The sequence below is a fragment of the Nannobrachium achirus genome (genome assembly GCF_963921795.1).
Source record: "Nannobrachium achirus genome assembly, chromosome: 22".
Lineage (NCBI taxonomy): Eukaryota > Metazoa > Chordata > Actinopteri > Myctophiformes > Myctophidae > Nannobrachium > Nannobrachium achirus.
In genome coordinates this window covers 27,512,790-27,539,758 of record NC_137829.1, presented here as the reverse complement: position 1 = coordinate 27,539,758, position 26,969 = coordinate 27,512,790, and the positions used below count along the sequence as shown (strand labels likewise).

Here is a 26,969-nt window from a genome sequence, read left to right as displayed (position 1 = left end):
GGGATTAGTGCTTTGTCGTCTTAGCACTAACGTACTCACCTCTTCCATCGCAGATTTCTCTAGAGACCTGTCATTAAGCTGTGTTTATTAAGTTAGCTTATGATGGTCAGCACTTATTTAGAGATCGCTCCTCTGCATATAGTAGTTGTGTCGTGTTGCATAGTTTTTCTTTTGCATGTTTCGCTTTCTTCTGTGTTATATTTTTTGTCAACATACAGTTAGAAATTACCTGTTTAGATATGAGAGAATAGACGATGCCAAACAATTCGTGTGTGCGTGCGTGCGTGCGGCCGTGTGCGCACACATACATTTGCATGTTTAACTGAACAAACTGCTCACTCAGCTGTGAGTGAGAGGATGGTTGTTACACATTTGGGACTTCTACTTAACTTCCACTGCCCAGACCAAGACATTAAATGGTAGCGAGAGGTGAAGTGGGTGTATGTGTCAGTTAGTACAGTGGTTCTCAACTTCAGGCAGTGACCCCACAAAATAATCATATTTGAACAAAACCAAAAAAGATTAACCTTTACTTTCTAATCCCAAGGCATGTACCGTTATGCACATGTGGTGGCAAATATATTATATAATACCAACTTTCTTCCACATCACAACTGGACTGTGATTTGCTGATCTTTTAGCTCTTCAGTGCTGTATGTTTAATATAATTCTGAACATTTTACAGACATTATTTCCACGATGATTCCAAATCCATGTAAGCAACTGATTAATACTTTCTCCTCGTAATAATAAAAAAACAAGACACATGGACGGGTGCAAATAGTGAGTGACATGTTTGTTTGTTTGTTTGTTTGTTTTTCTTACCTCTGAAACAGATCATCCTCAAGTAACCACCCGAAACGGACGCGAGTGCCAAGTTGCTGCCATTAAAGGCGCTAAACAGCCCTCCTGTAAATACCACATTAACTCAATACACAGTCTACATCAAGCTGCATGCTGACTGGAAGATTACCAATGTAAACATAACCTCGATCTCTGGTAACACATTGCATAGCAGGAGTGCTAGGATTATACTCTGTTAAAGATGTACTGTACAGTATGTCACAGGATTATTATTATTATTATACCGCACACACATAATTGGAGTTAGTGAAGAGTTTAATCACGGGAGATAGTTAAGAGTTTAATCAATTATATTTAACAAGCACTTATTTCCTTCTCCTCTTTAACATTTCTTGTAAACTCACACAGAACATGTATGTCTCACAGTAATGATTGTTTTCTGGTGCCAGATGGATGTTTTTTTTCTTCTTTTCTTTTTTTATGAACTATAGAAAAAGCACTATTGTTTTAACCCTGCATTGTAAAGGTCACATTTGGCATCTCGGGTCAGTCTCACAGAGGTTCATAAGAAATATGCCATTTTAACCTATTTAGAACGGGTACACATTATTGTGTATCATTATTTTATGCTTTAACTATTGAAAAATAGCAGATATACAAGCTCACCGCGCAGCACCGAGTGCCGCGCTGCGAGCTTGTAGATCTGCTATTTTCGAAAAATCGTGAAAATTAAATTTTTTACCCGATTCTATAAGTGTCTTTTGAATCGTTCTATGATTTTTTGAAAAACCTATGTTTCTATGTCAGCAGTCTGGCCAGCCATCGTCAAAGAAAAGGAGCTCAGTTAGTCTGTTCTTGAGAGACTACTATCTCAGTGGTTCTCTAACCTTTTCATGTGAAGGACCCCCAAAATTATATTTATTTGGCCACGGACTCCCATCTCAAAATATTCAGTTCCAGGGACCACCCAGAAGCAAAAATTTTATTTACAAACGTTCGCTTTGAAAATGCATATATTCAAAGATTTGCACCAAGTGCCGCGCTGTGAGCTTGTATATCTGCTATTTTTCACTGGTTAAAGCATTCAATAATTCTAGGCCTAATTAAACAGGCCTGCTTTTTGTTGGACCTCTTGGTGTCCTCATATTGTAGAACGGGATCAGTGCTCCACCTCCTGGTGTGCCTTTGCCTTGCATATGTGTTGGTTCCATACTGTAACACCAGTTTCTATGAGTATAGGACGCGCCTTCTAAGAGCTATTGTGCATGTGCAGGGGTCATCAATATGTCCTTACAGAGACAAATGTGTCTGTGGCAAAGACTTGGTCTTATCGGTGGAAAATATTTAAAACATCTTTACACGCCAATATAATATTTATTTTTGATCATAAGACCCGAATATTGGATGTCAAATCTCTAGATTCTCTTCAGAATATGTATTTATTCACGTATTTACTACGACACTATGGCATATTAGGAGTCCATCTAGTACTAGTGGTTCTCAAATGTTTTATTTGCAAGGACCCCCTTAACTCTGAGTGTGTGTGTGTGTGTGTGTACAAATGGAACCAAATGGAATCCATTTGGTTCCATTTGAACACTCTGAGTTACAGACCTGTCATGGTCATTCAGGGCTAGCTCTTTATGAGTTTTTGTTAATATTATTGTCCACTCATTTTGTATGTCTGTGGCAAAAGAATAAATAAAAAAAAATCACAAAAGTGTCCACCACAAGCCAGCATGGCGATGACCCCTGTGCATGTGGGGTTAACCCAGTACTCAGCAAACATTTCAACGTTGATCAAACGTCTAATCAATGTTGGTCCACGTGTTGGAGGCAATGGGAATTAGTTCATGTGTTCTTGTGCACAAGGACAAATATTTCCTAAATGGAATGGGAAGAAATTAATGCTATAAATACATATTAACCTCTGTATTGGCCGATTTTATATTGTTATTTTAAACTATTTATTACCATTCCCCGTTTTCATGTTGGCAATTGTTCGAAATAACATCACATTGTAATTTAGGTTTTATTAGACTTGACCGTGACAAAGGTTGAAGAAATGTTTGCTGCGTAGTTATAGATCTTAAAAAGCAAATTTGATACAAAATAGAAAAGCAGTTTGAATGAGACATTGCTGCTGAATAGTCGTCGTTTTCCCCCTGTGTTGAAGCAGTAAATCAACTGTGATTCTGAAAGTTTTATTCTTGAGAATTGTATATGGTGTGACGTCATCTCATTGGCCTGAGAGTTTTGGTTGGATTGTTGTATTCTCAAGACATTCACACTCAAAGTATGGTGTTCGCCCCACTATTTGATGTCATAGGGTCTGAAATAGACGTAGCTTGTGAGCTATGAATCTTAAATCAAATCAGTTTTTAATCCTGAGTTATTTGAATGTTAGAAGTGCCTAAAGAATCATACATTAACAACTAAACATCAGACTTTTGCGTGAAAATTACTAAACTATTGACAGCGAAGTTCCTCTTACTTTAAGAGTCTATACTCCAATATAAAGAAATCATTAGGTTCTGTGATACTAATTTGGTGCATTGGTACTCAACTGTATGAACAAGTATAGATTTAGTCTTTCAGCAGATTTTCATTGAATATCATTATTCTTTGAACTGTATCAATGATTTATCATTCAACAGAATTGTATTTAGTTGAGCTGACCCTAGTTTCCAGCTAAGGGGAAGATATGAAAGAAGTTCAGAGGAGGAACATTTGTCTATTCATGAGTCTCAGTATGTATAATGCACATTATCTACAGTACACTTTGTCACAAACTTGTCGAGTAGAATGATAGACAAATAGATTTATTGGTGATGTTTAGGTGTGGTATGATGCTTTTATCACATTATGCAATTTAAAGTACTTCATTATGTCATACTGTTGTCGCACTTCTGTGCGTGGACCTTTTGGCTGGTAAGATGTAAATGGAGAAAAAAAAACTTTTCATTTAGATGTGTATTGTTTTTTTCTTTCTTTTTTTAAAGTAATCTTTTGTATATTTCATTATCAATATTTTATTTTGCACATGTGCAAATGGTTTAACTTTCCTTTAATTTTACACAATTTTCCCTTTCTTAATATCTTTCGTGTGTCCAAAATCAGTTTGCATACAAACACGGGAAAGGAGTTTGCATTCAAACGCGTAAAAGAAAAAAAAGTTATGCGCATAGACAGACAATCCACGTAGAGACTTTGGTTCTTCTCAACCGCATTCTTTTATTAGTAATATGTTTTCATTGCAAAACCTTTTACACATTGTTGGATGGACTACACGGAATATACTTAACAATAGTTTATTAGTTTTAGCATTAGTTATTATAGGACACATTTTATAATGTATTCTGATATTTTAAAAATGAATGTAATTTATTAAGCTGACCTTAGATCTGCTGGATGTTCCTCAAAGGGCCGTGTCCTGTTACATTAGCCTATGAAAAGCTGCCTGTGTTCAGGGATTGACTGTTGGAGCCATGTGGAGCTTAAACATCTCATCCTTGTCACCGCTTTGCCACCTGTGCAGGACGATACCTAAGCATGAGCAAGGCCGTACAGTTTCCTTTGTTATGTATAAAAGTGTATTGGATAGGTCATATTTTACACAACAAAAAAAAAGAAAAAAATATAAGAAATTCATTTCTTTATAGTGTGGTATATCATAACTGCATTGAGTTGTTGCTGTGGCAACCTGAAGTTACAGTGATGAAAAATGTATTTTTGTAGTTGATGAAACTCTTTTGTTTTATTTTCCCGCAACATAAACCATTACATTGTATTGCCAGAATATTTTTATGTTTTAATGGCAACAATAGCCTTCTGGTATTTGAAAGCATTTTCTTTTTCGGACTGTAACACAACATACCCGTTTTTGCATTTAATACACGTTTTTAATGGAATGCTAACATCTCACAGTAAAAATAACGTCCCCAATAGAAGAATCTGATTGCTGACATGAATCCCAAGGACTAAAGGATAGAAGTTGTTTAATGGTTCCATAGAGGTTTAGAATTGCACTTTGTCCCCAGAATTTAATTCATTTTCAAAATGTAGCTGTGTGACATTTAGACCTAATTTCAATTGCAAACTAAAAGGCATATTTCACAATGTAAATACCAGTATTGTAAGCTGGAATCTTAATTTCATTTTCTTTTTTAATTTTTTTGACAAATGCTTGAATGTCATGTAAGATTCATCTGCACATCATTTGATATTTTAGTTCACCCACTCAAAAGAGATGTGGACAGTCAGAATGTTTGCTCTTACTGACCCAATGGAAACATAATTCTAAGCACTTTCTGAGCAGTTGGTAAACTGAGCAGACAAGTTCTTTCGTGAACTTTGCCTTATCTCTGGCCTATTGTTCTTAAGTTTGTGTGTGTCTGTTAATTCTTAAGAAGTTTATATAGTATGTTAGACATTTAGTTTTCAGTAAAAAAAAACAATATTCTCTGAAATTCTCACTATAAGTTTCCATTTTGAGGCCACAGATTGTAAAACTAACTCTCTTGGATAACGATGCTTGATGATGAATGGACTGGTTAGCATGCCATTATAAATGGCTATGCTAAAAGTTCTGCAGAACTCTCGTTGAAAGCCTGATTTATACTTTGTCATTGCTGAAAATAGCAGATCTAAAAACCTCTAAACCTCTAAATCAATGATGTGTTGTGAGCTTATAGATCGGTATTTCCAGCGCACAACAGCTTCATAAGACAGTATAAATTGGGTAAAAGCTGCTGTGCCAGTGCCGCGTGTTCCATCTGTAATGCCATAGACGAGGCCTAAGTATAAATTTGATTCGTTTTAATGTTTGTGATTTTTAAATATTTTATTTGTGTATAATTGTGTTATTTTTATGTGAATAGTTTTGTTCCAGTAAATCCAAAATTGTGTAAAATCTAATGTTAAAGAAAATAAAGTTGAGTAAATCCATGCTTTGTGTCCTGTGTTTATGTATTGTACACTTTGTTTATGTGTGTGTGTGTGTGTGTGTGTGTGTGTGTGTGTGTGTGTGTGTGTGTGTGTGTGTGTGTGTGTGTGTGTGTGTGTGTATATATATAGACATACAGTATATGTGCGTGTATATACTGTGTGTGTGTGTGTGTGTGTATTCTCTAAAGCAAAGACAGACTGACTAAAATGTATTTACAAAAGTTTATTAGCTTCTAGACATATATAGTACCATCTTATTTCAGCACATCTTATTTCAACACAAGAAAATAGGCTACTTTTTTTTTACATGGAACAGATGTGCATAATTTAGACATGGTTTTAGTTTCCTCCAAAAATCACATGAATTTAGGTTGGAGCGCGTCAGATGAGGAATAGCTTCTCATTAGGTTTTTTGATGCACTAGTTGGACATCAGTCAATGATGTAACAGGTCCCCAAGCATCAAGTTTATAATGTTAAGCAGCTTTTATACAGACTAGCCTACTCTCCCATTTAAACTCGCTGCAGCGTTGCCATAGCAACAGCATCCGGTGCACTTTCCTCCCCTCTTGGATACACATCCTCAAGCTGCCACTGTGATTGGACGAGCGCTGCCTGGATGTCACCGGGGTAACCGAATGATGGGCACTTTAACACATGAACGGAAATCTAGTATGTGGATTTGACTGGATCCCTTCGTGTGGCATTCAAACGGTCATCGCGGAGGTTTAGGGGGAGCGGGTGGAGCCCATTGGACGGTTTGCACATCTTTCTAGCGAGGGAGGTTCCCACATCGGTTTCGATGGTACGGGAGCCGAGTGGGGACTGGCTAGTTATTACGCAGCCAGTGTTGCCAACCTAGAGGATTTGTCGCTAGATTTAGCTACTTTCCAGACCCCACTAGAGACTTAATTTGTGAAAAGCTTCTAGAGACAAATCTGGCTACTTTTTCTGCTGATTTGGAGACAGATTTTGTTTACAGGAGCCATAGATAAAACCCTATTTTTCCTTCCTTTTCCCTCTCTCAGCCTCCATTTGCTGCTTGCCTTCTCCTCAGTGACACACAAACGTGCACGCCGCATCTCTTTCTCTCTCTACTGGTACTGCCGGCGTGCAAAAAAATACAAAAACTCGAATTATTACCCTAGAAACGTGCACGCGCATCTGTTCACGTGCACGCGCTTTTGTGTGCACGTGCGCGCAGCGCGCGTGCACCCCACCCCTAGCGACTTCTAGCTACTTCTGGGAGAGCCACTAGCTACTTCCGTTACTGGGGAGTTGGCAACACTGTACGCAGCGGCGGTGGGGTCTCCGCCCGAGAGTATGGCGGCTCGGGTTGTATTGGCGAGCGAATGAGCAACGGGAGAGAGACTTGCGAGAGATGGTGGACAAGAAACAAAGAGACGAAAGTTGCTTTATTAACTATCGATGTGGACTTGTTTTAGCAACATCCTCTCGGGTAGCCTAAGGCCGCGCATTTGCGCTCACACTACGTTCTAACTGAGGGGTTTGCCCGGTTTTCCCCCTCAATGTCTTCGATGGAGCAAGTTTGTTTTTTTATGATGCATAGACGGGTGAGCTAAGCAGATGAAAACCCGCACGTCCCCATCACCATCGGGCGATTTTTTTGATTTGTACTCCTCGCTAATATGCACATTTTGAAACTGCAGCTCTCGGATGCATGTCTAGCTATCAATGCCTGGCCTGCGTGGAGGAATTTCTACAATGAAATTCATCTCAGGGCACCGAGTCTTTGTGCTCTGCCATAGCTGAGAAGCAGCAGCAGCGGCGAGCAAAGATTGTATATTATTGACAGCCGTTCCAAAATGACAAACGAATGGTGAATGTAGTTTGTGCGAGAGGATATTTGAGCTCGATTCCAATGTCGCGCAGAGATTGATGCCCATTTCGACAATCTCTTGGTTTGATCAATTGACAAGGGAGCAATGCGCGAGTATAAAGTGGTGGTCCTAGGCAGCGGTGGGGTCGGGAAATCCGCCCTCACTGTGCAGTTTGTCACCGGGACGTTCATTGAGAAGTACGACCCCACCATAGAGGATTTCTACCGCAAGGAGATAGAGGTGGATTCCTCGCCCTCGGTCCTGGAGATCCTGGACACTGCCGGCACCGAACAGTTTGCTTCTATGCGGGACCTTTACATCAAGAACGGCCAAGGATTCATACTGGTCTACAGCCTTGTCAACCAGCAAAGCTTCCAGGACATAAAGCCGATGCGGGATCAAATCATAAGAGTGAAAAGGTTAGTAGGCTACAACAATTCTGCATTTGAACGAATTATGTCCAAATATCGCGGTGGTTCTGTATGGATGTAATGCACTTTTCTTCCTCCTGACATCCGTTGGCCTGCGGGCCCTGTGATTTCAGGATGGGCCTATAGGCCTGGCCTTATTGGAAAATGTACTGTATTCTCCTTAAGGGCAGGCTATACACACCACAAGTCTGTTCTATGTTGGTATACCTCCTCACATTTTCTGGTCTTAAACAATAAGTCTTCTCTGTTTTTAAAAGATGTCTTTGTTGGTCAAGGCATTATAGTTCCATTCACCATTTTCTAAATGTCCCCTCTCCTGTTCTTAACCAGATCTCACCTGGCTGCACCATCAACAAAGTCAGGGCCAGTCAGCTCTGTTGTCATGACATGGCAGATATTGTCTATCTGTCTACCGGCGTTTTGTTGCACAGAATGTCCACTGTGTTGGATGGGATGCTGCAACCTCTGTGAAACAAGTCGGTCAGAAATACCCCAGCTTCAGAGCAACAGGGTCTCTGCAGAGAGCCCACAGACACACATGCAGCTATAAAGCAATAGGGCAGGGGTCTTCAACATTTTCAGGTCAAGGACCCCTTAGCAGAGAGAGAGAGATGATGCAGGGACCCCCCACATATTGTATAAATGTGTGATGGAGATTCTCACCAATTTCATAGATAGATTCATAGACTCGTTTGACACTTAACCACTTAAAATGATAAATCGTCGATACTTCGTAAACTTGACCTTTCACTCTGTACTTGGTCTGTTCTTTTTTACCTCTACACCAAACCTATTTGCCAAAAATAGCCGATCTACAAGCTCTCACCTGAGAGCTTGTAGATCTGCTATTTTGGCTGAAGTTCTCCTCTGAGTATAGGGATGTGAGGGTTCAAGTTGTTCATTTAAAATAATGATCCTATCACACAAGGATTTGGTGGGCCCCCCTGTAGTACCGGACCCCCTGTTGAAGACGCCTGCAATAGGGGTTGAAAGTCACAACATTTGGAAAAAGCACACACCACACTTGTCTCATGTGCCCAGTTTCTGCAGAAAAAGTTGTGTTTTTAACGGACAAACACGAGCCTGTTTGGAAAGACGAGAGAGGGAGAGAGATAGAGCAACAACCAGGAACCAGCCATGAGATAGTATGAGCCACCACACGTGATGATGTAGTGGTGAGGTCATCAGTGGGGGATGCTGGATTGATACATGCAGAGGTTAACTCAGGGTGTTACAATGTTCTTGTCATGTTATTACTATTCCAAGCTCAGGGGCAGGGCTATTGTCCCATACTGTTAATATTAAGTGATTAACAGTTACACAGACGATATATGCTCTTTTCAGTTTGGCTCAGTGGTGTAAAGCAACTAATTAAAGTACAGTAAGTAAAAAGTAAAGTAAAGTACATTTACTTCCATTGCACACAAGGTACAATTTTGAGGGATGTTCCGCCCCAGTATCCTCGGGCGGAACATTTTCCAAAGAATTGAACATTTTCCCCAAAACTGAACATTTTCCAAATAGATAGCAGATCTACAAGCTCACAACGCGTTGCAACGCGACACGTTGTGAGCTTGTAGATCAGCTATTTTTTGGCAAAGACATTTGAGAGAGTGAAAAAAGACCAAGTATGTACGTATATTATAAGTACCTTTTACCAATAGAGGGTTTAAGTGGTACCGGATATGCAGCTCGGCAAATAAAAAAGTGAATTGAATCCAGTGCATGACGGAGGACGATATCAAGATAAATTCTCCACGATATGATTATGAGTGTTTTTTATCACGATAAACGATAATATCGCGTATCGTCCCATCCCTAGTGTGTACTGGAGAGATGCCATGCACTGGCCAGTGTCAGTGAATGAATCATGCCGTCTAGGGTGTCAGAGAATCTGCCTCGATGGATGGATGTACACTAGTTACACTAGTGTAAACTTAAACATAGAGAGACATGATTCCATCCTCTGTGGAAGCTGTCGCTGAAGATCTTCGTAATAGCAGGATAAATGTTCTATAGAAATGCTGTTCGTCACTTTTATGTTCCTGTGGTGTGTGTGTGTTTGTATACTGTATATGAATATACTATGTGTGTGTATATTATACACTGTATATTAAGTCAATGTTATTTATTTGCAGGCCTATTGATGGTTTGACTTTTTTTCTTAGTTTGTGGGTCAATTAAATGCAGGATTGCCCAAACGTCCTTTATAAACATTCACCTCAATCCATGACTCTGGATGAAGGAATGAGGTCAACATGATGTTTTACTCCCATATAAGCATCGGGAAAAGGTAGATGAGCACCAAAACTCTTATTATTGCTGCTGTGTGTGTGTGTGTGTGTGTGTGTGTGTGTGTGTGTGTGTGTGTGTGTGTGTGTGTGTGTGTGTGTGTGTGTGTGTGTGTGTGTGTGTGTGTGTGAGCTTGTATGTTGTTGTATCAGGTGTGGCTCAGCTGTGTTTCAATTTCAAACATGGTCTAATGCCCAGAGGGGTTCCTTAAATTCCTGTTATCTTATACAATATTATTCCCAGAAGTCACATTATGCTTCTTCTAAAACCCAAATAATCACTAGCATAGCTCTTACCGTGAGCCTATTCAAATTGTCCAATATATACCCAGTTGGTTGTGTTGTTGATGATAATTATGACTTGTATCCAGTGTACAGTCCATCGCTGACAGTTTGTTTACAGTGTGGAAGATTAGCTATGTTTTTACGACGTTATGACTTAGTATTTACACTAGCAAACATTTAGATTGGTTGAGCAAAGGTCTGAGAAACCATCACAAGTGACTATATTAATCACCACCAGTAGTACTGCAACATATAGATCAGTTCTTTCAGATATCTCAGGAAAAGTGCATTTCTTACAGCCTCTGACTGCAGTATAACGGGCAAGTATGGTAAGACCTTATTCACAACCGCCCATTTATGTTAGCCCTGCTTGTAAACCGTATAATACTATTTATTTGTCTAAACATCATCATGAAGAGAAAAATACCCTGCTCAAGAGAAATGATCTGACCGAAATTCGTGCACAGATCAACATCTGACTGAGTGTGCAGATGCACGATGGGACGATAATCGTTATTATCGTTTATCGTTATAACAATAAGCTTATTGTGAAGATTTAATTTATCATGAAATTATCCTCCGTCATGCACTGGGATCAATTCACCTTTTATTTGCCAAGCTGCATATGCATTTAAAGTTTAAACCCTCTATAATTGGTAAAACGGACTTGTGAATAACGTACTTCATAGTCTTTTTTTTTCACTCTCTACCAAATCTCTTTGTCAAAAAATAGCTGATCTACAAGCTCACAAGTTACACCGTGTTGCGACGGGCTGTGAGCTTGTAGAGCTGCTATTTTTCACCCCAGGGTAATGGATGTTGAGGAATATTTTGATTATTGTGATAACATCGTAAATCACGATTTCTTTGGTCACAATAATCATGACATGAAATTCTCATATGGTCCCATCCCTAGTGCAGATGCTCTTTTCATTCAGTTTAAATTCATGAAAATCAATGATATCATAAATGCAGACATTCCTCTTCTTCAGAGTTGGTTGTAGATGGTATGCAGCTCCACAATGCTGTGACAAGAGTATATAGAGATATTGAAAAACATTCGCTTTAAGAATTCTGGCAACGTCGTCTCTAACAAAGCAATTTGACACCTGTGTTGTATCCAGTGTTTGTGTTTGGAGCTACTTTATAATGCACAATTTCTTGCTCAATATCTGCAAACATCGGAAAAAGCAGTTTTTAATGTCATTTTGGGGGTCCTTGACATGAAAATGTATGAGAACCACTGATTTAGAAGAAGGTTTTAGAAGACATTTATAGAATCGGGTCGAAAATATACAAATGCAAATGTTCACGATTTTTCAAAAATAGCAGATCTACAAGCTCGCAGCGCGCTGTGGGCTATCTGCTATTTTTTAATAGTTAAAGCATAAAACAATGGTTAAAGTGGTTCAAATCTAAAGAGACGCAGATTTGCGCTCAGGCCTTGTTATGTGCGATGTCTGACAAAAAATAGCTCTACAAGCTCATCACATTGCATAATGCGTTGTAAGCTTGTAGATCAATATATTTGGTGTGGGACACAGGCGTGCAACTACGTGTAAATCTTTACAGTATGAACGTCCATATGTCACTCACATAGTATGTTTGGTCAAACAGTCTTCTCTGTTAGAGATTACAATCATTATTCGTCTTACCGAATGAAGAGAGACCACCAAATATTTTCAAATTCAACCTTATAAGAGATAGCTCAAAGCAAACCTAACTTGTAATCATGGGTCAGCTCAATTCGTCACTGGTGTCATATTATACTGTAATTGTTCAGTCTCCTGTACTAGGTTTACGTGTGTTGCATTGTATCGATTTGTCTGTTTTGTATTGATAGTTATCTCACCACTTTGAACGGCCTACTCAGGGAGGGAATGCAGATGAAAATGAGCTCTTTGCTAACTCTGGCTGTCTGCACTGTTATTGAAATAGACAATACAGTGTAAAGGCCCATTCCCACTGGGCCAGATAACAGATAAAGAAATCTCTTTCTCCAAATATTTTTCCATTCAAGTGGATGGTAGATACAGATAAAAAAAATATATATCTTTTTATCTGTGATAGATGTTTTTTTTTTATCTGTATCTACCACCCACTTGAATGGAAAAATATCTGGAGAAAGAGATCTTTTTATCTGTTATCTGGCCCAGTGGGAATGGGAAATTTAAGATGACTTGATTGTGACCTTGTTTGTGAATGTTCTATTATATTGCTGTGATTGCTCTGTAAAGACAAATTATCAGGACTCTCTTTTCCAATAGTGCTTATAACTGATCTGCGAAATAGACACAAATGGATGCACATGCCTTCACTGCGTGTACACCAGGGGTCTTCAACAGGGAGTCCGCTCAGAGTTACTCCAACAAATCCTTGTGTGATAGGATCATTATTTTAAATGAACAATTGAACCCTCGCATCCCTATACTCCGAGGAGAACTTCAGCCAAAATAGCAGATCTACAAGCTCTCAACACCTCGCACTGCGAGGCGTTGAGTGCTTGTAGATCGGCTATTTTTGGCTAATAGGTTTGGTGTAGAGGTAAAACAGAGCAGACCAAGTCCAGAGTGAAAGGTCAAGTTTACTAAGTATCGACGATTTAACATTTTAAGTGGTATAAGTGTCAAACAAGTCTATGAATCCATCTATGAAATCGATGAGAATCTCCATCACACATTTATACAATATGTAGAGGGGGTCCCTGCTTCATCTCTCTCTCTCTGCTAAGGGGTCCTTGGCCTGAAAACGTTGAAGACCCCGTGGTGTACACATTCAGTCCCGGCTGCTCAGGAGGACTGGTGCGTCCAGGTTGTGTAGGCCAGTTGACACTGCTCACTTAATTCTGCCCCTGTCCAACCCCGCTCTCCTCACTGCCCCACCCTGGTGACCCAGCGTGGTCACATGCCACCCTCGCAGGTCAGGGGTGCTCTGACTCTGAGCGCTGTCACCACCTATCAGTGTCTACTGTTAGCGGCACAGTGTTGCCATGTTCGCTTATCACAAGCCACTTTGGGCTTGTGTTTTCTGTAAAGTTGCTTGTAAATATCGGTATAGTTGCAGGTTTTGTTTTTTATTTGGTGGAGGGGGGTAGTTGCTTATATGGGCTTGTTTCCTAATGTTTTTTAAACCAAACTTTCAAGTCAAGGACCCCCAAATTAATATTTATTTGTCCACGGACCCCCATCTGAAAATATGTTATGCCAGGAGCAGGGACCCCCATACAAGATTTGTGTTGTTAAAACATTTAAAAGATAGGCCTATATTTAAAAAGACATTCACATTGTGAAAATAGAAGATCTACAAGCGATCTATAATACGTTGGCTATTTTCAAATAGCCAACATGTATGTTCAAAGGGCGATGGGCTCACTTTTTTTGGGCTTGTTTTCATAGACCTGGTTGCTTGTTTCTAACTCAAAACCTGGCAACACTGTTATATTGGCACAGGCAGGCATTAGCACACGGAGGCCCTGTAACCTCCTGTAACACGACCGCTGGGAACCTCATCGCCGCTCACTTCAGCAACAGTTAGCTACACCCAGGTGACGCGTTGGGATACCTTTTTTTCTCTGACAAAAACGAAATAAACACTAAGCTACGATGACTAAAACTAAGAATAAATATATTGAATGTAAAATATGTTAGGGAGGGACTCATGGAGAAGAGATCCAGTAGAACTAAAAGACAGGTAATTTTATGTTACTCGGGTGTTGCACTCTAAGAACAGCCGATCTACAAGCTCACAACGCATCGCAGCATGCAACCAAAGTCTAAAGTGTAAATTCTTTCCATTACGACGACATCAAAATAGTTTTTCGTAGACAAAATCAACTGTAGATTTAGTCGTCTAAAACTAGACTAAAACCAAAACTTTCCATATGACTAAAATATGACTGAAACTAAGTGACAGTTCATTAAAAAGACTATGACTAAACTAAATCAAAATGCTGTATTGAATACTTTATTAACAAACGTATTAACAGTACAGGCAGTACAGTCAAAGGTCATGCTAAAAGGATAACACAAAAAGCTCTAGGGGCTTGTTTCCATTGTGTCCCATTGTACTCGGATACGGTCATTCTCTAGACCACTGGTTCCCGAGCACTGGGTCGGGACCCATTTGTGGGGTGCGGAAATTTTTTTTGGGGTCTCTACATTTCTTATTTCCTACATTTTGTTTTTAATTATCATTAAAAAAAACATTAAAAGTAATTTCATTAATAAATAAAAGAAAAATCTTAGAAATTCCATGAATTAGAAGTAGTGAAAATAGCCGATCTACAAGCTTGTAGATCTGCCGTTTTCACTAGGTTTCGTCCCCCGGGCAAACGTCTAATTTCTCTTTTGGGGTGTTGAGATATAAAGTTTGTGAACCACTGCTGTACATGTAGCCTATGTGTAGCAGATGCCCATACATTTACGTTAAATTGTCAGATTTGTTTGTGATGAACGGAACAAATAGAAATATTTCAAATTGGCTGCAATGATAACATTTCCTTCAGTCATCAATTTTTTTTTTTTTTTTTCATTTCACTCTCCAAAATACCTCATCAGGCTATTGGTCGCAGTGCATCTTAATGAAACCACTCCTAGTAAACTCTATACATCTACTACTTACCTCAGCATTGCAGACACTCTGCAGGGTGTTCTGTGATGGAGTCATCATTACTGAACTTGTTCATGTGCCAGCTGGTCCAAAGGATCCAGGGTCATTAAATAAATGTGTCAGTGGTCTCATTCTCCTTATTGCAAGCACTCCGGGGAGGGGGGAGGGGGGGGGGGAATCCCCCTGTCATCTGTGCCTTGGTTGTGAAAGCCGATGAAAAGTGCAAGACCAAAGTCCAAATGTTGAGTACTGTTTACGGAATTCATCCAAATGGAGAAGAATCATGATTCAATATAATGCATGATGGTGACGTATATAGTTGTTACCATGTCTTTGCAAGAGGCCCATTGTCTCTGCAAGACCATTTGTCTGAGCCTGTCTGCTTTAGCCTAAACCAGTGGTTCTCAACTTTTTTTTTATATCAAGGTCCATTATTTATTTGGCATTTGAGCCACTCTCAGACCCAAAACTGTATTGATGTGGTACCATAGCAGAGATAACAGGCCAACGTTGAGCAATATAACAATTCTTCCTCATTCTCTAATTTTGTAGAAACCTTGTAAATTAACCGGTATGCCGATGTTTAACTCCAGAGAGAGTCGAATGGACACATAAGGGTCCATTTGGTTTCATTGTATACTCTCAAGAGCAGGGGTCTTCAACGTTTTCAGGCCAAGGACCCCTTGGGAGAGAGATGAAGCAGGGACCCCCACAACCTGTTCATAGATTCCATATAGTTTCATCGTTTGACAGCCCAATCATCAGTGTATTTTGGAATCATGTCAATTTGTGTTTTCAGATATTTAACCACTTGAACCGTCAATACTTACAAAAAACTTGAGCTTTCACTCTGTACTTAGTCTGCTCTTTTTCCCCTCTACACCAAACCTCTTTGCCAAAAATAGCTGATCTACAAGCTCACAACGCCTCGCAGCGCGGGCCGCTGTGAGCTTGTAGATCTGTTATTTTTTGCTAAAGTTCTCAGAATATGGACGCTATAGGGTTCAAGTGGTTAAAATAAAAAAGGAGAAAAAAAAGTTTCTATCACACAAAGATTTGGAGGACCCCCTGTAGTAACTCTGAGGACCCCCTAGGGGTCCCGGACCCCCTGTTGAAGACCCCTGCTCAAGAGTTAAAGATCTGTTTTGGTGCATTTGGTTACCAACTCTCCATCATTTAGCTGGGGACCACCTGGAAGCCTCTCATGGACCACTCACTGGTGGTCCCCAGACCACTGGTTGAGAACCACTGACCTACACAGTAGCAAGGGTAAGAGAGAGTGGATAATAATGGCACATTCTGAGTTATGATGATCAACCAGTGCATGGTACTGTAGATCGTGGCAATATATCATTCAACTATTATTAGAGAACTATTATTATAAGACTTTTATGCTGTTGCCATGGATAGTGATGTGTAGAAAACAACAGGCAATTATGAAAACAGCAACAGAACAGAACAAGCAGCCAGAGAACACACACATCTTTTATAGCTTGTTCTCGTTTTCTAAGGCATAAATGCTTTTGAGGGGGAAAAGACATCCAAAAAAGATTTTTAATTGTTCAGAGCTGACTGCCAAACATTCTTAATTGGTAACTAAACACAAAGCTAAATTGTGCTACACTGAATATTTGTAATATCAACCGCCTATCCTCATCTGTAGTGATTCCCATGGCTATCTGGCCTTCTGTTCTCCACCATTATCATAAATTGTTAACGTCATTATGCTTCATGTAGTGTGACTGTCATTTTCAACTAGGGGAATCAAGAGAGGGAGAGAAGCAAGAGGCGCACTGACAGGCAGTTCCACTATGGCCATCTATTTACAAAACCCATGAATTAGACTCTGCTAACTATAGCTTCTTTGCTTCCCCTTTCCCTTCCAGATACAGTAGTGTCACTTTGCATTTCAGATTCCCCGCACATGTAATTTGTAAGACTGGGAATTTGTCTTTGAAAGTTGTAATTACCCAGTAGATCAGGCTATGAGGGTACGGTGGTTGGGGGAGCGTAGAAAACATATCTCATAGTGGTGGAAAAAGTACGCACATTTCTTACGTAATTAAAAGTATATATAGCGCAATATAGAAATACTCTGTTAGGCCCGGTCACACCGCGTTTTGTTTGTTTGGTACAGATACAGAGACTCCGGTGTTGCCAGATTCTGTCAGTGATACAAGCGACCAGGTCTATGAAAACAAGCCCAAAAGAAGCGACCAGTTTCACCACTTGAGCCCTAATATATCAGCTATTTTCAAAATGGAGGTTCATTTTGAAAATGGAGGTGGTCCGCGACGAGGGACACTCGGCCGTCCCAGGCCGAGGCCCCAAAGTCGGATAGGAGCGGAGCGGTGGCCGGCGGCGGCCCCTGGTTCTCTGCATATCCCCAAGGTTCCCAAATGAGCAACTACACTTCAGAAACAAGCCCAAACAAAAGCAATCCCCAACTATTTACAAGCGACTTCATAGGAAAACAAGCCCAACGTCGCTTATAATAAGCAGACCTGGCAACACCGGCAGGCTGACCAGCATTGCAGACTAGCTCAAAAACGATGTTCCGTCGGTCAACTAGTTTGTGCTGAACTAAATGCTAGTTTGTTGCACGTCTGTTGGAGTTGGAAAGCGTCTCTGAGTAATCTGTTAGGTGGAGAGTCACCCTAATATAATCAGTAAATACAAAGTAACTAGTAACTACTTTATTTGTTTTCAAATAATTGTAGTGGAGTAAAAGTACAATATTTTCCTCCTAGATGTAGTTGAGTAGAAGTAAAAGTATTGAAAATTGGAAATGCTCAAGTAAAGTACAAATACTTCAAAATTGTACTTAAAGTACAGTACTTGAGTAAATGCACTATAGTTACTTTCCACCACTGGTATCTCGTCCAGGAGTGACAACAAGCCTATGCAGATTTGTAACACTGCCACATTTCCTCACCGCTTGGATCTTGTACAGTTTTGGAAACCCGTCATCATCTGAGAATAGTATCAAGAGCTTTGAAGGAAACGGGAAGAAAGAGAGTTTCCTTTTGCTACCTTGAGATGATCCACATGAGACTTTTGGAAGGAGCTTAGAGTACTATCCCAGCTGTTGTTTTGTTAAATCATTCATTCTCTTGAAGTTGTCTTTTTTTTATATGCCACTGCCTGGCTGTACATGGCCCTGCTGCATTGAGGAGCCTTGGCTCCTTCTAAATCTACAGTTAAGTAAATGGGTACATTTATAGACCTTTACTGTAAAAGAGGAGCTTACTCCCTAACTCAGCCAAATGCTGTCAAATGACTCAGCTTTGTCCACAAGCTGAGTATTCAACACACCTTGGCCTGCTGTTGGGTAGACTGAGAGAATAGCACCAGTTCTGGGCAGCATAAGCACATCCCTCTCCTTAAGCACCATACCAGCAAGCCAGCATAAATATTTCATTTTCTATTCACAGCTTTAAGCCATAGACCATTTCCAGAGTCTCTGACTCTGCAAATGATTGTTATATCTTATCTTTTCTTATCTTTTAAAATGAACAGTCGTAAATGTCAAGTATACTCTGAGACAGACAGGGGGTAAATCTGCCAGACTTCCGGTATGGTACTTTATGTGGGCCAGAGCCAACCCAAAGAGACTTTGGGACCACCATGACAGGTCACGCCCTGCCCTGGCTAGGTCTATATCAGTTGATGCATCATGCATTATAGATTAAGCTATGTCTGGGAGAACCGGGTGGACGTTTTTGCTGTGCGAGTGTTTCAGTACGAATGCATAGTCAGACTCACACGCTTTAGGCTACAGTAGCACTAGCACATATGGCAGGTTCTGTGTGTGTGAACTGCTTTGCCTGCCCTCGTTTGCATTGCTGTTTCTTACAGTATTCTCAAAACTGCCGGGACTGCCATTGAAGTTGGTATCTAAAGTCACACAGACGCATCTGCCCTCCGCCCCTGTTTTTGTTTTATGTGATCCATCCTGGGCCTGGCATTTATCCACTCGGGCACAGACACAGTGGCCAATACCCTAGCTCTGGACCATAGCGTTACAAGTTCTCCTTAACGCTATGGGACAGATGAGCCCTTGCACTGGGGTTGCACAGCCTCTCGTTTGTAAAAAATACTCTTTCGCTACTCACCAAAACAAAGACGGTTTTAAGATGTTGGAAGACTGCTTTCCTTAGTGTGAACACTCAGATCCCCACACCTCATGTCTAAAATATTTCACCATAAGGCGAAATCTGGTCAATGGAATTCTTCTATTGACGAGATCTGTAGAGGGCGTGGAGTAACTAAAACTTCTGGTGAAATATTTTAGCGACTTGAGTAGCGACTAGAATTTCTGAGTGGTGCTAACCGCTCCTACGTCTGACTTTGTGTGTATGTATGCCGTTAGATCACAGAACTCCATGTATGGAGATAACTGATGTCAGTGTCCATATGAGTGTCCGTATGAGTGTCCGCGGAACTCCATGTATGGAGTTCCGTCACAGACAGAACGACCCATACAAGGAGATATGTACGTGTGTCATGTTTGATACCACAGGTGTGATTTCTTTTTTTTTTTTTACTAAAGAGTAAAGACAATAGGCTGTGCAGCCTGGGGTGTGTGCACAAGGGCTCATGGGTCCCATAGTGTCAACAGAACCCCTTTTAACGCTATGGACCAGAGCTAGCAATACCCCACCCACATCGCCACCATGCTGAATCCCTGGGAGTTTTTAGTATCCGTGGCAGCCGCCCTCACACCTCCTGGGTTTGCAGGTTTCCCCTCTGTTATTATGGCTATTTATAGAACTCCTCCCCCTTGGTGCCAAATGACAATGTGTTTTTCTTTGTGCTGCCCGCAGCCCAGTGTCCTGTAATGAGGCTGGAGATATTGAAGCTGCATGTAGCTTGGGTGTCAAATATGACATTTTAAAAAAGGAGCATATGTTCTTTTCTTATTTCAGTCAGGACAACTCATTAATGGATAGAATATATTTTTATTGAATATAAAATGAGCAATATATTTATTATGGTTTGGCAATGAATTTGATGTGCCTTTAGGTACTCTGAAAAAGCGCATCTCCCAACCATAGGGACTCCGAATCCTGCTCGTCAGAAGCAATTAGGGTTCAGCGTCTTGCTCAAGGACACTTCGACACTAACTCTGGGGGAGCCTGGGATCGAACTGGGAACCTTCCAGTTCACAAGTGCCAACGGCCACTCTACCCCTGAGCCACTGCCGCCCCTGATCACAGGGAGATCACAGAAAGGAATGTGTTTGATTCCAGAGCTCTGCAATGTTGGCAGTGCTGTTATAACAACGGCACAGGAGAGCTCAGCTCAGCCATCATCATTGGCAGATCAGAAGTCAGTTCCCACTTGAGCCAGGGCCATTAATCATAAAGAATCCTCCAAGGAAAATAGCATGTGCCATCTTGATGCTATCGGCCAGAAACCTTTTATCTCCATAGTTCAACTTTTTATGTTTTGTTTTGTAAATGAATGCCTTTACATCGTTGTGTAAGAGTGTTGCATAATACTGAAAATGGCCAATCTGCAAGCTCAAAACCTGTCTTGTTGTGATTTGTGCTGTGTTGTGAGCTTGTAGATCTGCTAATTTGGAAGGATTTGTATAGTGAATATGGTTATGTCTGTCTGTGGGTTTTATGAATATTTGACCAGTGAAAAGTATTAACAAAAGCTTGTGACCTAAATCATAACAACATTGGAACATTTCATGAAAAGTAACAGTTTTGGACATACAAGGTTTCTGCCCAAACAAATTATATTTCTACCTATTTCAGGAGCGAAGAGCTGAGCTGTGCCTTTGTCAGCCTCTCTCACATACGTTCATGTGTAAAACTCTCAATAGAATGCTGCTCCTGTGGAACATGCCTTCTTCTATGAGTGCACAGTAGGGGCAGGACAGGTTAATGGAAGCTTGGATGAGGCTACATATGAACCGATGGCGATGACGGCGTGGGATTCAGGCTTGCAGCAACAGATCAGGCCCAGAGGCGTGTATCAAAACACCATTGCACTTCCAGCAGTGGAAGCTTGTGATTGGCTGAACCGGAGGAAGGGAGTGCTCCGTTGTGTTCGCCTGGACCGCGCGAGGGTGCCGAAAGTCGGGGGAGGGCGAGATTTACTATTCTGTCCATAACGGCACATAACTCGGTAACGACGCTGAGTCGGCTCATGCGACCGTCGCAACGCTCGACACTGCGACTCGCTCGCTACCGCTCGCTCGACAGTGTCTCACGTGGCTCATGGTCGCCTGAGACTGCGCGCCTCCATCGTCTCCACCAAAAAGAAGCGCTCCGCCCTTGGTTGTTGGAACTGGGATGGTGTTTTGATTCACGCGGCCCAGAGACAGCCTCAGTAGGCTCTATGCACTGCAGCCAAATTGGAAAGAAATTGGGTCTCTTCCTTACTTCCTTCACAGGTTTTAACATGATACTAATGAAGGCTCTGTTCCATTCTGGTCAAACAGAGTCAGGGTTCTGATATTGTGCATGTTGGTTCACTGGAAACGCTCTGCTACACCAGTGGGTCTCAAAGTGTCCTTGAGGCTATTGAGGGGGTTCCAAATAACAAGCACACAATGAAATCAGACATTCCAAAATAGTGCTCACAAAAAAAAACATTAACTTTTTGCCCTAAACCAGTGGTTCACCAACGTTTTAGCTCGAGACCCAAATGAGAAATTAGACGTTTGCCTTTGATCCAAAGTCCAAACTAGTGAAAACAGCAGATCTACAAGCTCACAACGCTTCGCTTCGCCTCACGCCGTGTTATGAGCTTCAGAGCTTGTAGATGGGCTATTTTCACTACTTCTTAAACATTTCTTTTCTCATTCATGGAATTTCTGAAAAATACATATATTTTTTCATCCATAAAAATCTTTTGGGGAATGTTTTTTGAAGATGTTTTGAAATAAGAATATTTCAAAAACAAAATGTAGGAAACCAAAAATTAAGGGACCCATAAAAATGTGTCTGTGACTCACAAATGGGTCCCGACCCAGTGTTTGGGAACCAGAGCGCTAAACCGTTCAGCACAATAGCTGAATGGCACATCCGCATACCAAATGGTCGCAAAATGCCGTCTTCAGTGTGTGACTCCCTGCCGGTGGCCAGACTGTTTGCTGTGTGTCATTCCTCTGCTCTATGTCCACCTTTCCTCCCTGTACCTCACCGTCACTGTCAAAATAAAGCAGAAAACTAAACGAAAAAGCATCATGGACTTGAAAGTTCTCCTTTTATTTTCCCTCCAGTTAGAAGTGCAGTGAATAATATGTTGGCGCGCTGCTAGGCAAAAGGGAGATTCATACTGTACGTTCACTCACTGTAGTCTATCGTACTGCACAAGTTACCAATGTGCAGCTGATCAACTCGCTTTCGGTAGCCCACAGAGAACTGTGAAATCTGTCCTTAGAAGCTGGTTCAGGTTGTGTTGTCTTTGGCTGCTGTTGAACAGATCCTCAGAACAGGAGGACCGCAGAGATTAAAGTTCACAGTAGATATGTGTATTCATGGGCAGATCAAAGTCAGCTCCTTCTCAGCAAATGTCTGAACCTGCGGTTCCTCTCATACTGAGTGAGATTCAGTGTTGCATTAGTCCGGTCAGGCGGGTAGTTGCCGCCCCATATCTTTTCTGAGCAGGGGTCACGCCTCTCACGCAAACAGACATGCATTGATGCAAAAAAAAACAAGTTCACACCTCAACAATGCTTTAGTGTCACAACAGGGTGTTTTAACAAAGAAACAAGCCTGTATGCATATCAATAGACCTGTATAGTAGGTGTTAGGCGACTTGCGGGTGCCGTCATGAAAACCGTGTACCCACAAACATTGAATCAGCAATGCAACACTGGTGGGATTACTATTGCAACAGCACATCATCGGAAGGGCAAAACTAACGTTCTAAACCTAGCTCTATTAATGGGCGTCTGGGTGAACAATGCAATGCTTGGTGAATTCTGCTTCACAATGATATGAAGAGAAGGAACCTGCAGCACGTGGCTCCTGTGGCTCCTGTGAGGCCTCCTCAGCTTAGAAGAGCATCGCGGCCTCTTATTCTGCGTTCCCTCCATCTCTCTCCACTACTTTCTTCCTTGTGCATGCATACCTGTTACCATAGTGATCATGAAAGACAGTGGGTGTGTTTTAGTCGAATAAACATCAATAATGTAGGAGCGTGAATATTTCATAGTGCAAGGCCAACATTTGAAAACTCTTAATGATGATGATGAAAGGTGTCTGTGTGCACGAGTCTGTGATTTTGCTCTGTATCGCCAGCAGAGGCGTTTTAGTCCTTGTGTGTGTGTGTGTGTGTGTGTGTGTGTGTGTGTGTGTGTGTGTGTGTGTGTGTGCGTGTGCGCTTGCCTTAGTTGCTGGTTTAAATTGGCTGCAATAGCTGGAAGGAGCTTTCAGTTTCAACAGCAACCTCAGGAGGCAACCTGCATTTATACTATATAAACACCAGTCAGTTGCGCTTGATCTTTTCTTGAGTTATTTCTTTTGATGTTAAACAAAATTAAGGTGAAAACATATCAGAGGCCACACAGTGTTTCCTTAGTATCCTATGGCACTGACGTGCAGAATATCAGTGGGGAATGTAAAGCCTGGCCTCTTCAGAAGCACAGTAACCGACATAATGTGACGTGAGTGTCTTCACTGGCTCTCCAGTAAGTAGTCCAGTTCCACGGTGGCATGCATGCATGCGCTGCTCAAGTAACATGGCAGAGAGTTCAAAGCTCACAGGATTATAGCCACTTCCTGCCCTCAGGCAGTGGCGGAAAAAAGTAAAGTAATAAAAGTAAGTAAAAGTACTACTGCAATGCAGAATTACTCTGTTAGGGTGCCCTCACACCAAAGTACCTATGAGAGTGGAATCCGCGTTCCACCAATGCATTTCAATGAGAGTGAAGCGGTTTCATGCCAGCAGAGGATTTCTGCAAAAAACGCTCCCTTCCACTCTCATAGGTATTTTGGTGTGAGGGCACCCTTAAAAACAAAAGTCCAGAATTTAAACATTTACTTAAGTAAAAGAACAAAAGTATTGGTATCAAAATGTACTTAAAGTACAAAGTACACATTATGCAGAATGTGGGTTAGACATGTGACATGTGCAGAATGTGGGTTAAACGTGTGAAATACAAGTTTTAAAATTTACATGATTTCTTTTAAATTAGCCGATCTACAAGCTCACAATGCATCGCGAGGGCCAAAATGCATATAGGGCTTAAGTGCTTAATGTATAAGTGTTCAAATAAATGTAGTGGAGTTTTATTTGGATCCGAGATGTAGTGGAGTAGAAGTACAAGTATTGGAAATTGGAATTACTCAAGGAAAGTACAGATACCTCAAAATTGTACTTAAGTACAGTACTTAAGTAAATGTACTTAGTTACTTTACACCACTGCCCTCAGGGGAGTGGAGCTATGTCACCCATTTCCTGTTGACTGCTGGGGTCAGGCTTCAAACGTGTAACTCATCGTGTCATGAGAATATAGGCTAGCTAGCACATGGACAAAGCTGTCTACTCTTCCAAGCGACCCCGCAAACAATGGTCGGATAACCACAATAGGCTGTTTTAGTAAATTGTGGATGGATGTACTTTACATAATTGGCTCATTAATTGCATGGTTAATTGATTGTCTTTCAGTGCCAGAGAAACATATTCTTGATTGGCTCTTGTAGCAGTATATGTAGAAAGATGGATGAGGAGTACACGTCACGTGTCGCTACAAGCAGAGTGAAATGGAAACTGCTTTTTTAGATTCGTTTTTCAAATAACTAAATAATTGAGAAGCGCTTTTGGGGCGTGAACATTATTTATATGTATAACTGGATCAATGTGTGTGTTTTTTTTATTTTTTTTTATAAATCAATTAGTCTGATTAATCACTTAAAGCTGTGATTTCACGCCCTGAAAATGAACATTATGAGACAGTAGGTCACGTGTTTTAACAACAAAATGGGGCGGCACCATTTCACAGATTGATTGCGTAGTAGTGAAGTTTACTTCGTCGCACGTTGCCGCGCACATAGAAAATAGCCGATTTTCAAGCTCACATCACGTCGTGTCGGCGACACGTTGCGACTTGTGAGCTTTGTAGCTCGGCTATTTTTGTCACCACACACACACACACACACACACACACACACACACACACACACACACACACACACACACACATACACAGTGTATATGAGCGGGGGCTGAACAGTCAACTACTGCAGGATCGTTCCGGTGCTTCCAGTGGATTAGACGGCAGGACATGGCCGCTAAAAGTGTTCCAGAGCACGGGAGGAGAAAGTTAGACCCTCGATACTAATCTCTGACAGCCTGTTTGTAGAAGACTTGTCATTTCTTTGCGGTAAATATGCCATGAAGTTGCAGAATCTATTTCATTTTTACACCTGCAACTGCTAGTTAGAATTTCCGCATTTTCACTGCGGTCAGCTGTCTGTTGTGTAGATTCAGAATAATGATGCACGCTCAACTCCGTCCCTCCCCCCATATTAGGCTTTAGCCAATCAAATTAATTTATTGCAGTTACTGTACTGAAAGGGTCAGGTTATATGTTGATACCTGACCCTTTCAGTACTGCAATAAATTAATTTGATTGGCCAATATGATTGAGGGAATATGCCCAACTTTACATCATCAGTAATTAACCAAATCAACCTGATTTACCTTTTTCATTCATTATTACCACTTTAAAGGATAACTTCGCAGTACTTAATATCTAAGCTAATTGTCCTGCTTATATTGATCCCAAATGACCGTTTATGGGGTCTATTGGGCAGAAATGCCCCTGTCGTCCAGTTTCCCTAGCAGACACCCCATGCAGCTCTCATAGCTTAGAGTGGAGCCCATAAGCCTATCGCTTTTACACTATTTGTTGTGTTGTTGTTTTTTCTTTTCTCATGAATGTGTTACTAGTTGTCAATACAAACACATCCATGCCTTGGTTGTCCAAAAAGACGAGCCGTCACATTCTCATAAATCATGTTTTGGGGTGAGCAATCTGCACAACTGCCATTCAAAGTGACTGTACTGGCCAATCACAGCATGTCTTTTACAGGACTTGGCAAAACACATAACAACAACAAAATAGCGTAAAAGTGATAGGCTTATGGGCTCCACTCTATGCTATGAGGGCTGTTGGGTTCTGCTTGGGAAACTGGACGACAGGGGCATTTCAGCCTAATAGACCCCATGGACAGTCATTTTGGATCAATATAAGTAGGAAAATGACCCTAGATGTTATTTAGTCTGGAGTTGTCCTTTAAACCATGTTTTATACTTGTTGTACAACAGCATCTCGCAATGCGATGCATTGTGAGCTTGTAGATCTGCTATTTAGAATATCTTTGAAAATCAAAGATATTCTAAACATTCGCCACAAATAGCAGATCTACTTGTAGATCAGCTATTTTTGGCAAAGAGATTTGGTGTGTAGACAGGAAAAAACTCTGGTCCGTTTTACTAGAGCAGGGGTCTTTAACAGGGGGTCCGGTACCCCTAGGGGTCTGCAGAGTTACTACAGTGGGGCCGCCAAATAATATTTGTGTGAAAGGACACATACATTAACCACTTGAACCCTAGCATCGCTATTCTGAGGAGAACTTTAGCCAAAGATTGGCAGATCGTCAAGCTCACAACACCTTGCACTGAGAGTGTTGTGTAGAGGGCAAAAAGAGCAGACCAAGTACAGAGTGAAAGTATTGAGGGTTTAAGTGGTTAAATGTCTGGAAATACACATTAACATGGATTCAACACAACACT

At 41.0% G+C, this 26,969-nt stretch overlaps 2 protein-coding genes across 11 annotated transcripts in view; both read left to right on the top strand.

The window, feature by feature from the left end:
- LOC308308328 (muscleblind-like protein 2a) overlaps positions 1 to 5,718 on the top strand; it is a 35,888-nt gene extending 30,170 nt beyond the window's left edge. For 5 of the 10 annotated variants that reach the window (XM_080753732.1, XM_080753728.1, XM_080753724.1 and 2 more), the window contains 2 exons: positions 686 to 715; positions 837 to 5,718. In XM_080753732.1, coding sequence (XP_080609858.1) covers positions 686 to 715; positions 837 to 961 — 155 coding nt within the window. In that variant the 3' untranslated portion in view covers positions 962 to 5,718. The remainder of the gene's footprint in view (positions 1 to 685; positions 716 to 836) is intronic. The other 5 variants (XM_080753725.1, XM_080753733.1, XM_080753730.1 and 2 more) reach the window with 1 other exon arrangement.
- Positions 5,719 to 7,696: 1,978 nt separating this feature from the next.
- Positions 7,697 to 26,969, top strand: part of rap2aa (RAP2A, member of RAS oncogene family a) — a gene marked incomplete at both ends in the record, with an annotated part of 20,611 nt that continues 1,338 nt past the window's right edge. Inside the window, one exon of the mRNA XM_080753639.1 lies at positions 7,697 to 8,010. Coding sequence (XP_080609765.1) covers positions 7,697 to 8,010 — 314 coding nt within the window. The remainder of the gene's footprint in view (positions 8,011 to 26,969) is intronic.